General features: G+C 38.2%; 1 protein-coding gene across 4 annotated transcripts; it reads right to left on the minus strand.

Annotated features, from left to right (window-relative positions):
- Positions 1 to 3: 3 nt before the first annotated feature.
- Positions 4 to 15,364, minus strand: LOC139959114 (serine/threonine-protein kinase tousled-like 2). 4 transcript variants are annotated; one of them, XM_071956701.1, is made up of 18 exons: positions 15,075 to 15,364; positions 14,103 to 14,273; positions 13,555 to 13,666; positions 12,805 to 12,839; positions 12,277 to 12,333; positions 11,590 to 11,688; positions 11,231 to 11,323; positions 10,401 to 10,511; positions 10,102 to 10,238; positions 8,801 to 9,038; positions 8,364 to 8,543; positions 7,284 to 7,375; positions 6,508 to 6,597; positions 5,525 to 5,694; positions 4,202 to 4,343; positions 3,815 to 3,926; positions 3,011 to 3,118; positions 4 to 2,616 (listed from the first exon to the last, which is right to left on the minus strand). In XM_071956701.1, exons 2-18 carry the CDS (start codon positions 14,247 to 14,249, stop codon positions 2,389 to 2,391), a joined length of 2,151 nt encoding a protein of 716 aa, XP_071812802.1. In that variant the 5' UTR covers positions 14,250 to 14,273; positions 15,075 to 15,364; the 3' UTR covers positions 4 to 2,388. The 4 variants fall into 4 exon arrangements, with proteins under 4 accessions (XP_071812802.1, XP_071812805.1, XP_071812804.1 ...); XM_071956704.1 differs by having other exon boundaries at positions 13,594 to 13,666; positions 15,075 to 15,359; XM_071956703.1 differs by lacking the exon at positions 15,075 to 15,364 and adding an exon at positions 14,781 to 14,984.
- Positions 15,365 to 15,440: the final 76 nt, after the last annotated feature.

Here is a 15,440-nt window from a genome sequence, read left to right on the forward strand (position 1 = left end):
AACATAAAAAAGGCATTTGCATGACAAGCAAACCCCTTCAGTACAAATAACATGCTTTGAACTGATAGCATCTGAAGGCAGGAAAAATGGAAAGTGAAAACCTACTTGAAACAATGGATACATATTTGTATGGGAAGATAATGGATCCCTGCCACCCCACAGTGAAGTTGAAACTATTCCCACTCTTCCCTCCCTCACCCCCCCCCTCCCCAATTCCACTGGAGAGCCACACACATGCTGTACCCCTAGATCAGATATAAAAAGATGAATTTTCCTTTGTGTTCTGTTAGGAATGAACATGTTATGTTTAAAATTATTCAAAACTTATTAACACAATATCCCCCCCCCCCCCCCAAACATGCCATCCGCATTGTAAAGCACTTGACTGTGATTTACTGGAGAATTATGACTCAGGAATGCAAAGGTTTGGTTCAAACCAACTTGGCCCCAAGAAAGTGAAATCAACCTTATACATTTCTTACAGAATAAATTAATTCAAATATTCTGAAAACCTCAAAAAAATTATCATTCTCAGTTATTTCACCCCCACAACCCTTAATCGCCAAGATGTGAATAACATATATAAAGGAGTGTTACAAATCGCATGGTTATGCATATGAGATTTAAAAAAAAAAGGTCTCGTAAAGAGAACGATAATGAAAACTTTCTAGATAAAAAAAACAAAAGAAGATAAGAGCAAAAATTTTCAAACAGTTGGCTTCTCCGTTCCAAAGAATGGCCCAGCTCGCTGCCAAACGGTCAATTTATGAGAGCTGAAGGGACTATGAAGAGGGCCAAGTTGTTCCTTTGAGTTACCCCTGACATCTAGACAATGATTGGTCCAAGAGAATTTGTACACTCTTCCCACATCATATAAAAAACCTTGTTTAACTGTAAAACAGATGCCCAACAGTTGTGGTGTTACACACTAGTGCTACAAAGTACACTTTTAGCATAAGAAAAAAGAGAGGCACTGTTGAACATTCAGTTATGTCAAAGCAATTTCAGTGTCTTCTCAACTTTAGGTCCTGTTTTTTATAGGCTTGTTAAAACTATGGGACAGAGAGTTCTGCTTGATGTGAAAGAGAGTGTTTAGTCAACAAAACAAATCAGAGAGTTGCCTAACATTAACTCTGTGCCATACCAAAACAGGATACCTTATTACGGTATTTCGATTATGGTTTTGGAAAGTTCCGCCAAGACAGATAATATGGATATACCTTTGAGAATACTTTTGCGCTACGCATTCTCATCATTGTATTTAGTGTGACGCTCGATGTTAAATAAAGCTGGTTCATCAAACAAAACCACATCTGGTTGCCTCCGAAAAAGCTCGAGAGAGTTTGCTCACAAACGAACATTTTAGTCCTGCTATAATAACATTTTGGTAACTGGGGCATCAAATTTGGTAATTTGACCATCCACAGTTTCTGAAAACTTTCAAGTGTTTCAACCTGCAGAGAGTTACGTTTCTAGTTTTAAGACAGCATAAATGATATATGAGTTTTAATTCTCTTAAGAGAAGATAAAAGAGTCTTTGTTTTTTTCAACTTGTGCAGTATGTTCAACAGAAAACTACATACTTCATGTGTTAGTAAGAGGGGGGGGGCCTTCATACACATTTTACAGGATCTAGGAGTTGGTACAACATTTACATATGACCCTTGACCTACAGTCTGATTCAGTAGCGGCTACGATGTCACAGAGCACTGCAAGTCATACTCTGTAATACACGCAAAAGTGATTGACTGATCCAGGGTCTCTGATTGTCTACATATCTCCTTTAACTTTTTAACTCAATAATTCTTTGAACACACTGGTCCCTCTGAGCCCGACCAAAACAAGGAAGTGTTACCTTTTGGCAATTCAACTTCCAGAATGCAATTGGGAGGGAGATACAGACCAAGGCACACCCACAGCTGTACGATTACTTGCAATGATGGCCCAATAGTTAAACGTTAGGCTCGTACATGCTACAAAGCAATTCAGACAACCACCATCAACACAATCGTCATGTGAGCTCTTCGACGTATGCAAGTCTTTCAACTTAGACACCGAGCAGAATCCAACTTCTTCCTCATCTTGCTTGAAACCCTCTCTGAATCTTCAACGGCCGAAGATCAATCGGTCTCTCCGAAGGCGTACCCAATGAAAACATTGCGAGCTGTCACGGTACCTCTTTCACATCGTACCGACTGGACACCTTACAAGCTGCCACGGTACCTCTTTCACCTCGTACCGACTGGAAACCTTGCGAGCAGCTGTCACGGTACCTCTTTCACCTGACGACCTGCGGAACCTTTCCAGATTTTAATTCACATTTCAAGATCAGCTGACTTCCTGAAGTGGCTAAGCAAGCATCAATTCTTCCTACATTTTCAGCTGTCATTACGAGCTGTTGTCCACAGGTATGGTGTTCAGCGGTGAATGGCTGCTGAAGTAGCTCCCTGTGTTGCCCGAGGAGAGTTGGTTACCACCGCTGGAAGAGGAGCTGCTGTTGGCGTTGTTGTTAGATGCTGCCCTCCTGTTGCTCGGGGAGAGGTAGGCATTCCTGGACAGAGTGAGGACGTCGCATCTGATATCCTTGTTGTACACCAAACAACAACGGATGAACTCCTGTGAGGAAAAAGTTTTAAAAAAATCAGAAAATGACCGAACTTAATTCCGGGAGAAACCGTATGTCACCGGAATAGTCGAGAAATTGACATAGGGGACAGGCTTCTCCTCTGTATATGAAAGCTTCAACTTAGATATTGCTACCTTGGCCAGGGCTTACATTCAACAGGGCAAATTTTACTGAAATTAGGGTGACTGTTGTCAAATATGGGATCACTGAAGCCACTGCTATTTGCTGTGACCTACAGCCATTATCCATGGCTACCTTTCATGTCTTAGGCACTTGGAATATGTACTTATCAAACTGAGGTTGGTGGGGTGGGGGGATGGGTTGGGATGGAGGGGGAAAGAGTTGAGAGGAAGATGGGGGTTATACCAAATTTCTATACTGTACCTTAGCCTCATTGCTGACCACAGGTTTAGGAGGAAACTGCACATCTGTGGCTTTTAGTATAGTGTTTTGCTCCAATATACTGGCTTGAGAAAGGTTGTGACCAAATGGCTGTGTGCAAAATAAAATTCAAATCAAATCAAAGTAGGGACTAAGGAGAGAAGCTAAAATGTCCAAAAAATAAATTGACGCATATTTCATGTATATCAAGCCAGGTGGATCAATAATTCTTTCATTTTATGAGAACATATCCAAAAACACTCAGAGAAAGGCGAAAAGGAATTCTAAAGATTTTCAAGTTATCGTGTTTCGGGGACACATCATTAACATTTCATCACCGAAATGACAGAACCATTCATCTACTTCAACCTGTTCCAATCCTATTTCTTTAAGTAGATACTAAATTTAGCTGCAACCAGTTAATCACAATGGCATAGACTACTCACGATTTCAGAATAAAATTAGATCTGCTCTAAGAAAACAACCCTGCTTTTTGGACTGACTGCAGTCCTACAAGGCTAATTGGTGTTTTCTTGAGCTATAAAATATCTGTGTGTGGTAACAATCCCACCACCTTTGACTACAATATTGTCTGAAAAATTCTGATACGTCTGTGAAGCAGTTGACCAATTACAAACGTAACCCAGCTGCTGCAGAGCGTTTGAACCATGCTAACATTATTTGGCAACCCGTCCATGCAAATACCGCTAAAGTAAGATCCAAATTCCTAGCCCCATTTTCTTCTCTTGACATGGAGACGTGACATGGAATGGGGGAGATTAATGATAATGACATTTTTTGACTTACCTTCTTTCCATATAAACACTGATAGAATATAATGCCTACAGACCAAACGTCCACCTTGGAGGAGATTTTCGGAGGATCCTTACCAACTACAAAGCACTCTGGTGGCAAATACCTGGGTGGACAGAACAGGGACCATTTTAAGGGGGTAAAAGATGAGCATGGTATAACCGCATAATTACCCCTCCTCATTTCCCCCCTCCATCCTCCCCTCCCCCTCTGTCCTCCCCTCCCCCCCCCCCACCCCCGGGTATCTTCAACACTTTTCCCTCACCTTTCTGTATAGAAAAAGAAAATGATTCACTCACATCACTGCTTGCCCAAAATCTTAATACTTTTATTTATTAACTTAAATGCCATATTAACAACACGCATACTATTAATACTGACCAGTAAGTTCCAGCCCCTTGTGATGTAAGATCCATGCCTCCCTCTGAGGAATTGAAATGATCATCGTCCATGATCTTTGACAGGCCAAAATCTGTCAGCTTGATTTCCCCGCTAACATGCCCAGTCATGAGAAGGATGTTACCTGTGGATGAAAGGTTAGATGAGGTTAGATATCAGATCCTGAAGTACATTGTTTATCACTCCCTGTATCTCATGTCTTATTTGTTCTGAATTCTGTTTTATATGAAGTAGCCCTCTGTTTATCGTACAAGTATACATTTTATGGTTCATGCCGTACATATTTCTCATTATTCGTACTTTTTACATCGACACTTTTATCGCAATGTTTTTATACCATTGTCGATAGCCTACCGGTATTTATTACTCATGCAATATCACTTTTTATATGTGTTTCATCGTTATGTGTTTCAATTTCATGTCTGTTTTAGAGCTCTTGTGTTTTGAACAATTTCCATTGTATTTTTATGCATGTGGCTGAATAAATCATCTATCTATTGGTAAGCAGCTGCATACTCCACATACTACATAATACTACATATTACATACTCTACAAACTACATACTCTACATAATATTCTACATTCTACATATATACTCTACAATACATACTCTACATACTACATACTCTACATAATACAACATATTTCATACTCTGTATACTCTACGTACTACATACTCTACACACTGCATATTCTACACTACATACTCTGCCTAATACATACTGTACAAACTAAATACTCTACAAACTACATACTCTAAATAATATTCTACATACTCAACATACTACATACTCTACATACTTCATACTCTATATACTACATACTCTACACACTACATATGATATGATATACTATACATACTACATACTCTACATAAAAATACATACTACATACTGTTCAGACTACATACTCTACATACTACATACTCTACATAATACTACATATGAAATACTATACATACTACACTCTACATATGTTATACTATACATACTACATACTCTACACATTACATACTCTACATATGTTATACTATACATACTACATACTCTACAAATTGATATACTATACATACTCTACATACTCCTCTGGGTTTTGCCGTAAGCCTTCACTCATTTTGCCACATTTTCTGTCCTTAGTAAACAGGGTATCTTTCTCGTTTTGGTACGATCAGTTTTAGACTCTTTTAAAAGCTGCATTTCCATGGTTTACAGAGCATGGAAACCTCAGATAAGACACACGTTGGTTTCTAAGATCTTGAGAAGTACAGAATCAGTAATACTTCGCACTGTGTACACAGTTCTTACCCGGTTTGAGGTCATAATGGATAATGGGTGGTTTTCTCTCGTTGAGGTATTTGAGAGCGTGAACGACCTGGGCTATGATGGACTTGGCTTCCCTCTCTGCTATGGTCTTGTGTTGCTTTAGGTAAAAGTCCAAGTCATTACCTGGACAATAATCTAAGACCGTACAGAATCTGTGGAAGGGAAAGAGACCACATTATTACTTTGCTTGCAATCATGTCGAGAAAAACAGGATAATTTATTACTGTTTATAACAAACTATCTTTATTTAGCCTACACTTTCTAGACTTTACCAGCAGATTACTCTAAACTAGCCTACATTGCATATAAATTGGTGTACAGCACTTCTTTGTTTTCATTGACTTACCAACTATTTGTACCTCTTTCAAAGAGAAGAGAAGACATTGCTTGACTCCTAATCTTTTCAGAAATATAGTAATGCCAAGTTGAACCAGGAACTTTCAGATATTAGCAAATTAATTCAGGACTCAAATGTAACCTGTTCCTCTTGAATGTTTATAAGGTTTCAACATTTCGACCTCTGCTGACCTATGTCATTCACTCACAAACATTTGGCTTATGCTTCTCAATATATGGTATCCACATTCAAAGTAAGATATCAATCAAAGTTGTCCATGCTTTAGATATTGGTCTTTACAAAGTTTTGACATTCTGACTCCTGCTGACCTTTGACCTGCACTTAAACAATAGGCATCGTTTATTCAAATATGTGGGATCCACAACCAAAGTATGAGATCAATCCAACTTTCCCTTCTTGAGACATCTTAGTACAGCAGGCATCACACACACACCCACACACAAAACATAAAAACCAACTAACTGCGTTAGATTAACAGCTTTCAATGGTACAATGAGGAACTAGTGCAAGCTAAACTGGTAGGGGCTCCCATCATCAAATTTCACATAAAACAATAGCAGCTTCATTAGACGAAGCCACTGCATTTGAAGGTGAAATTTATACTTACGAGTTGGAATCTATTTCAAATACATCAAATAATTTGATAACCCTGCAGTGGTCCAAACTTTTATGAATTTCATATTCTCTAAGAGCGTGTCTGTAAAGGGCGGGAAAAAAACAAAAGATTGAAAATATTATAGTCAGCAATGGATGTTATTAGCAGAAGAAGGTGACACACTGGTATAAGCAGCACAAGATACTTATAAAGATGAAATAAAGATATTTGTCTGTAGTAAAGGATACAACCCAGGAACAAATTCTGTTTTGGACTGCTTTCTTCCATACAGAATAATTATTATACGTTTTGTAAAGATGATATTTTCTACATAACTATGACAACTCACTACATTTTGCTGCCTTTAAATGTTTGTTTTCTAACACCTGGCGATGCACATACCGTTTAGGTGAGAGAGAAATCAAATTTTGACAATAATGTCATTTTTGCAAAAAGTACTTTTAATTATGTTTAATTATGAAAGAAAGCTTATCATTGGTCACTTGGTGCTATACCACGATACAAGTTTATCAGCCATTGCTAACTTTGCTGCCTTTGAGGCCTTTCTATGAGGCCTTTCTAAAATTTGCTGCCAGTAAAGGTTTAAGTCTGAACTAGGTCCTCCACTTAATGGTCACTTCTTGCAGTGCTTTTTACAAGTTTTCCGTTGTTGTTGTTGTTGTGACGGTGCCTCGTTAGGTTCAATTTATACCGCAGGCGTTAATCATGCTCGTTTTTCACTGAACCGAGTTTTTTACTTTTGAGTCCTTTACTGATCGTAAGCTTACTTGATGTAATTGGCTTTCTTGTCCTCTTTCCATTCTTTTGAAAGTTGATGGATCTTACAGGCCATGTACCTCTGTTCCTTAACATCAAATCCCTGAAGAGAAAAAACATTACCATACAACAATGATTCACTGGCTCCCCTATCAGCTACAGAATTCAGTATAAACTACTTCTTCTTCTCACCTTTTGTGCTCATCATCTGGAACAGCCTGTGTACCTGTCACAACTTCTCTTGCCATATATTCCAACTCGCACACTTTGTTCGTCCAACAAACTGTATTTAACTGTTCCTAAACCCCCGCTTGAAGACCTATGGTTACAGAAGCTTTGAATACTCTGGCTCTTATCAAACATGCTCTAAACTTTCTACATTCAAAATTCTACTTAGGACCCATCTTTTTCACTTGTTCTTTTGTAAATTAATCTGCTTTCTTTGTAAAGTGCCTTGAGCAGTGACTTTTGTCTACTGATTTGGTGCCATATAAGTCTCATTTATTATTATTATTATATATTGAAAACTTACACCTGATAGATCCCTGCATGCAAAGCATGCAAACACTCACTTGTCAAAATCGATAAGGAGGCAAATTTTTAATTGTTCCCATGGTGATCCGAGACGACCAAAATCAGCTGATTGGGTCGACCGGCATATGAATAATTGTTCACATTCAATATCGGATCGCATTGTAACTAAATACTAACCTATTGGTACAATGGTGTATAATAGGCGTCACCCTCCACCACTGTAAAGGTACTGAAATATATTTAAACAAAACAGTTTGGCCTATGATCCACCCAAACTGGCATATTACCAAGCATTGGCTTTGTGTTCTATTTACAAAAACCTACACATCTCTCTTGCAGTGTACATATCGGTCATTCTTTGTTATTTTGCTACCTCTGACAACCAACTTCGCTGTTTTTTTTAAAACGTAAGACCCGGGTGGTTGTCCGAAGGACAATCAGAAAACAAACCTTAAAAAATTTGCCCTGGATAACCATCATTCACATCCTACGGGATATACAAAATATATGTCAAGAACGGACGAATGAATCGGTGATTAGATGGATTTTGAATTTACCTTATGCACTTCACTAAAGCCACCCTTGCCAATCAGCTGTAGTAACAGATATCGCCCCGACAAGACTGGATAATCCTTGAACTGTGACTGGTCCTCACTCTGAATACGCTTCAACTCACGTATGTGGACGTTACGATCTCTCTCAAGCTTCTGGAGCTCTGCCTGGAGATCGGCTTCCTCCTAAAAAAGGAAATGATAGAATACGGATGCGTTGTCAATCGTCACCGATCCCTCGCAACTCACTCATCCTGTCCCTCACTTGAGTACATATGGGTAAATAGTGATATGAGTTATACAGGAACATCTCTGGTTGCTTGTTCTGGGTGGGAGAGGAGAGGAGGCCTGGGTGACTCCCCCCCCCCCATATCTGGCTACAGCCCACCTAACCCAACCGGATTTTTCACTTCCCCACGAGGTATCACCTCAGAGGGTCTTACCTTTTTCAAAGCCACTAGCCTCAACTTGAAGATTTCGTCTCTTTCGTAATATTCTGTGGGAGTGAGGGAGTTGTCCTCTGCCCTAGCCGGTTTAGCGAAGCCGTCGTCCGGGCCGTTGGACATGGAAGCCTTCTTGTTTGGTTTGGAATTAATGTTCACTGTCGTCGGTTTCCTCTTCGCTAAGAGTTTCCGATTTCTTTCCAGATCCTCCTTGTCCTTGGCTAATTTTTCTTGCAATCTGGAAATAGATGATTTTGTTAAGTGGTTAAAACAAACAAAGGCTGTATTCTTGCCATGAGTAAATTTAAAAGAAACCTTCCCGGTCAAAAGGAAGTAACAGGCTGTTTTGTCTCTCTGAGATGTGATTCATAATCTATTAAGCATAAACATTAGGACTAATTTTATCAGGCATATATCCATCACAACTTGCAAATGTAGGCACATTGGTCTAAACCACGTAAGCGAGCACCGACAGACCATACAATACTGAAGCCTGTCGTATTTGTTATTTTTAACGTCTGTTTTACGGGAGGCCTCGATGGTTACATATACAGATCTGTCTCCTAAAGAATGCTTTGTCTCAACAATCCTAAGCATAATCATGAATATGATTCATTAATTGTACACTCAATGCATAATCGTGAATATGATTCAATAATTGTACACTAAATGCATAATCAAGAATATGATTCATTAATTGTACACTCAATGCATAATCGTGAATATGATTCATTAATTGTACACTCACTGCATATTCATGAATATGATTCATTAATTGATCACTAAATGCATAATCATGAATATGATTTATTAATTTTACACTCACTGCATATTCATGAATATGATTCATTAATTGATCACTCAATGCATAATCATGAATATGATTCATTTATTGTACACTCAATGCATAATCGTGAATATGATTCATTAATTGTACACTCAATACATAATCATGAATATGATTCATTAATTGAACACTCAATGCATAATAGTGAATATGATTCATTAGTTGTACACTCAATGCATATTCATGAATATGATTCATTAATTGTACACTCAATGCATAATTGTGAATATGATTCATTAATTGTACACTCAATGAATAATCATGAATATGATTAATTGAACACTCAATGCATAATCATGAATATGGAAAGAAACCCTCATCACTGTCATTACTTGAAGGATCATCAAATCGGTTCAAAACACACTTTCCTCGGGCCCACTAAGATGTATGCAACACAAACGTGTAAATATAAAACATATTCCTGATAACTTCAAAACCAACTTGGTCCACTCACTTCATGAGGTCAGTAAAGGCATATCCATCACTCCACGTCTCTACGAATTGAGCTCCTTGCCTTTGCGTTGCAAATTGCCCCAATCGTAACCTGTTCTCCATACACCGCCTCCTGGCTTCTTTGCGTTCTATAACAGCCTTAAGAAGAAGAAAAGACAGAAAGCTGACTAGAAAAGTTTTAAAAAAAAAAAATTAAAGCAACGTATTTACTTGATCAAATAGCACATTTTGATCACCGGAAAAAAAATCCGCATATTTTCATCTAAATTTCTTTCGAATAAACTTTGGTAGGATACTTACTTTGTCAATCAGCAAGTTCTTAGTCATCTCCGTACTCTTAGCCGTCTGCTCTTTCAGCTTTTCCGTGACCTTTTGTGCCGATTCTAATTGTTTCTGGAACTCTATATTGGTCTGCGGAACAGATTGGAGGATAAACTCATGAATCATCGCTGGTTTGAAAAAGGCTGACGGGTACGATTTAGGGGGTCTCTACCAATATTTTCAGTTTTTTAGTTCTGACTTTCAATCAAAGTTTTCGCAGTGAAACAAGTATTCAAAAACACAAACCAGTTTAATATAGTTAAGTTGTTGCACAAAGACAACGATTACAGAAACACAGGAAACAAAAGGGCCTCTTTTATTATACCCAATACATTTGTATTTAATGTGGTTATTGAAAGAGCCCTCAGACTAAATTCAAATAACTTGATACAACTATCCTTTCCTCTCTTTCTCTCTAACTATTTCCAGTCAATTCCCTCCCATTCCCCTCTCCCTTTTTGTACCAACTTCTAACCCTACTAGCATATCTACAATAAAACTAAGACAACGCTCTCCACCCAATATCTTTATCTCACTGGATCAACGTCAACTGTTTTAATATTATCAAAAGAGAACTAATCCATCTTCTGGCAATGTCATAAGTGCAAAACTGTACCAGGGGATAATTTAGTGTTGAAATTTTGTGTAGCAGTTTGGAAGTCTTTTGAACATCTCTGCGCTTGTCCGGCAAATTTGTCCCGTTTTGCATAGCATTTTTATGGTGCGATACTGGGATACTTTATTCCTTGTGTACTGGCGGCGCAACACAAAGAGAAAAACATAGAAAAACCAGCAGGGTTCTACTTTACCATGCTCAAGGATTCTATTGTGCTTTCTTTTTCTCGGATATCGCTCGTCGCTCTGTTCTCCAGCTGCTTCAGTTCAGCCAGGGAAATCTCCGTCTAAAACGAGAGAAGAAAAAAGGACATAATGAAACAAAAATTGAACATCATGCATTCCCTGTAGGTTTGACATTACAACTGTGGTATCTTAATAAGCCTTAGAATGGGCATGATCAATGACTGTATCGATTTTATCCTGCATTAACAGAACAATTTGGACTACCATGTTGGTCTTTGTTCTTCCCATTCTTGCAAATATCGTTAGAACCTGCCTGCCGCCTTTTTCAGAATTTTTAAATTTTTTTTATCGTGATTTGATGTCTTACCTGAGATGCTTTTGATGTGACTTCTGTCCTCCCTTTGTGCGGCGTAGATGGATGGCTAAAATTTGAATCCATACTATTTCCGCCCGGTGATATTGGAAACTGTAGAACCGATCGCAAAAGGGGAAAAACAAAAAATTAGATAAAAAGAGACCAGAAGGCCCAGCGGCTTGGATTCCTCGTCATAAATGTGTAGTACAATTTTACCTGATAGATGCAGAATAGCAACGCTTTTAAACTTGGAATGAGAATTATCCCTGGACCATTGCAAAATGTTCTGTAATTGCTCAAACTGTAGACACCTACCAAAATAAGCCAGTAGTCAGGATTGTACAAATAAATACAAGTCTGTCAAAATGTATCAATATTTTAGGAAATAACAGTCCAGGGGCGAGTGGGTGACCTATCCCACCAAGAAGTATTTTACAGATATTACCCATGTTCCATTTTGGTCTGATACCGGGCGGTGGGAGAAGTCTTTCCAATCTCTAAGTTGAGTGGCATTCCACATAAGCGGTTGCTTATCTTACAATGACATCTTCCTCTCAAAATTGATAAAGAACAATGAAGTTTAAGGGAAAACCGTGGAATGATCTTTGACCCTCCATCCCCCTCTCTACCCCACCCTTCCCTCAATATTTGCCACGTGTCTCATCTTTTATCAATCAATCAATAAGTGGTTTGTCTTACCACACCGACAGGTGACTTGACCGACGCACGACCAGGACTTCCCGACGCACCAGAATGCTATAAGGAGGGCAAAAGGAGAGAAACAGTTTACAAACGTGAAGTTTATTCGAGTTCAATGACGCGTCACATACTTAATCCTTTAGGAGTCTTGACCTCTTTTTGCTCATATTCTACGTAGGTCGTGTAGAGTTCCCCTTTATGGGGTTTGCCCATCAGCAAATTTGGCAATCACATAGTCTCCTTCCTCATCATACTCCTCTTGTTAATTTATTTGGACAAAAAAAAACGTGAGGAACAACCAGAAAGCTTTTTACCCCAATTCTTGCCTACTTCATTCTTCACATTTTGAACATTGAAATTCTACTACTCACTAAAACAACGAGCATTGAGGGTCCAACAATAAAATGGAAGAGAACAACCTGGATTGTAAATACAGATAGAGTAATAATGAGGATGTTATCCAGTCCCTCTGCTACCACCTAGAGCTACAATAACCTCTACAATCTAACCTCTACAATCAACACTTACCCTGAAATATTCACTAATTTTCTTGCTGCCAGTAGCTGCATGATTGATGGGGGGAAAAATGAGAAAAGAAAAAAATTGGAATGACTAAAAAGCTTGTTGTTTTATAATCATAGGTCTGTTATGGGCAAGGGGGAAAACAAAATAATTCAGGACTGGGAAACACATCTACTTTTAAGGGTAAACATATTTTGATCCCAATTGGATATCGTGAAACTGACCCTGTTGGAGGTTGAGGTGGTGTGGGATTTGCGGGCAAATGGTAACATAAGGAAAGTGGTATTTCTTGTTTAAGGCAGTTCTCAACAATAGCTTTAGTGGGATTTGTTCTCAAGTATAAAACCAAACATGAGAGAGGTGTATATGAACAGGTCTCTTGTACTGATGTCCTTGCCTCATATTTCCCTCCCCCTGCCCCTGTTTTTGTTTGGTCCAAAAGAAAAGAGGGGCAGGCCTAGGTCGTCCTGGAAATCAGCTAAGCTAAGGCACTTTGCCATCTGCCCCATATATTGTGTAGAACACAAATTATAGGGTGTGATACGATCGTATCTTTACAACTACACTAGTAAAAGTAGGTTTTACATTAAACGCTATTGGAGTTTAATGGGGACGCAAGCTTTTTTCACGGGATGCAAGCTCCTTGGGCAAACTTTCTTCTCTAGTTACATTACTGTATATACAATTTTGATGATAGGTTAAATAGTTACAAATATGAAAAGATATCTTTATAAAGTGAAAAGAATAAGAAATTACACAATAGGTTTTCCAAATTTTGCCGAACTTTGGGCTTACTTGGAGTTGTTTGGTCATTGTCAGGTGCTTTCCTCTTTCTCTTTCGTTCTTTGGTTGGCATTTCTAACGAAACCTTGGAAGATTAAAAAAAAATTAAAAAATCAATATTATGATAGACATTTCAATAAAACATTTTGCTGCTAATGTAGGTGAGTGCTGAGTGACAGATTGACTGGCATTTGCATTCATTGTAAGCATGTTTAAATTTGTTCCCTAAAGTACCCCAATGCAATGAAGTATTTGTCCTATTCGAATTAAGAGTATTCAAAATTACTGCATAAAGAGTCTACATTGAACAGTTTTTGCTAAGAATAGGAATTACATCTACAGAAGGCCTAGCCACAAACAAGTTTACTGGCAAGACTGTCTTAAATTATCCTTAAGAAGAGTCCTATTCCACTGCGCACCAGATGCCATATGAGGATTTTAATCAATTGTTTTATCAAAGTCAAAAATGTTAACTTGGTATTTAATCAGCAGTGATTTAATAAGTATTAAATATTGCTTACATCATGAATATCATCATTATTGGAACTTCTACTTCCTGAGCTTTGGTTGGAATCATCTTTGATGATGATCGGCTGTTCTCGTCTGCCCTTAAATCTGGCCTCTAAAAGCTCCAGCTTTTGGGGATCAAAGTGCTTAAAGCTCTGCATGTTGATAAAGATGCGCTTATTAATCTGCGGAAATATAAACACAAATGAAAGACAGCAAATATGAAAGATATTTCTAGGAAAATTATTCCTAAGACTTTCAATATTACATAACATCAACAACTGTAATTTTATTAAATTTCTTTAAATATTTCTTGGAAACTACAAAACTTGAAGTTTAGTTGGTAGGCTATGCTTTGTAAATGAACTGTACCTTGCTTAAATGAACTATGTGGAGTAGAAATAAAGAATTTCAATTAATACAATGATAAATTATGATGCAAACTTACGTTTAACAATCATTGTTGAGTTGCCTAACGATAGGACTAACGAGTTAGGCTATGCCTTATGAGTTGGCCTTTTAACTCGAATTGAACTTGAAGCAGTATTATTGATAAGCCTTATCCTAACTTCTAATAACGTATGACACAGATCAAAAGAATATCACTCCTGAACTTAAACAAATGTTGAAACGTTACTGCCAAAAGATCATGCAGACACACCCTTCAAAAATCTGAAATATTGTCTGTTCACCTGCAACTACAAGTCGGACACGGAGCCTACACTACATTGTCATTAGGCTTTGCCTAGCTACGTTGAGGAAAATAACCATGGAACGAAAAGACCTGTGAAAGTATCATGCACTGTTAGGATACACTAGCCTAAGCGATCATTCAAACGATGTGTCAGTGTCGAGTGTATATCATATGTACCAGCCGACATGTTTTTCACAGCCCACTTGTCCCATCGGCGCTAAAAGTTATCATTATATAGGAAAAAATGACTGAAAATGTTACAGCTTGAGAACATGTGAGGAGGATGACTTACCTCTTTTGGATTTTAACACGTGTCGGTACGAATCTCTGTTTTTCGGTGCATTTCTGTTGTTGATTCCCTAACTCTCAGGTTCGGTGAGAGTTTATTGAAGATTTCGTGTGACGTCACACTTGCGGTGTTGACAGCGGAAAGAGAATGTAACAGTACTTATGAAGGGGGGTTCACCCCTTAATTAATAGCATAAATGTTTCATATTGTGATTTCATCATTTCCCTGGAGTTATCAGAAAATTACAGTATAGCCATTTCATGATTGGCCAATGTTATCATGTCAAAATTCCGTTAAGTGACAAATCAAACTCAAAGCTAGCCATAGACTATGGCACAAAGCACCGGCTCACCTCAATCTCAACCCGGG

This window comes from Apostichopus japonicus, chromosome 18, assembly GCF_037975245.1.
Source record: "Apostichopus japonicus isolate 1M-3 chromosome 18, ASM3797524v1, whole genome shotgun sequence".
In the NCBI taxonomy this organism is placed as follows: domain Eukaryota; kingdom Metazoa; phylum Echinodermata; class Holothuroidea; order Aspidochirotida; family Stichopodidae; genus Apostichopus; species Apostichopus japonicus.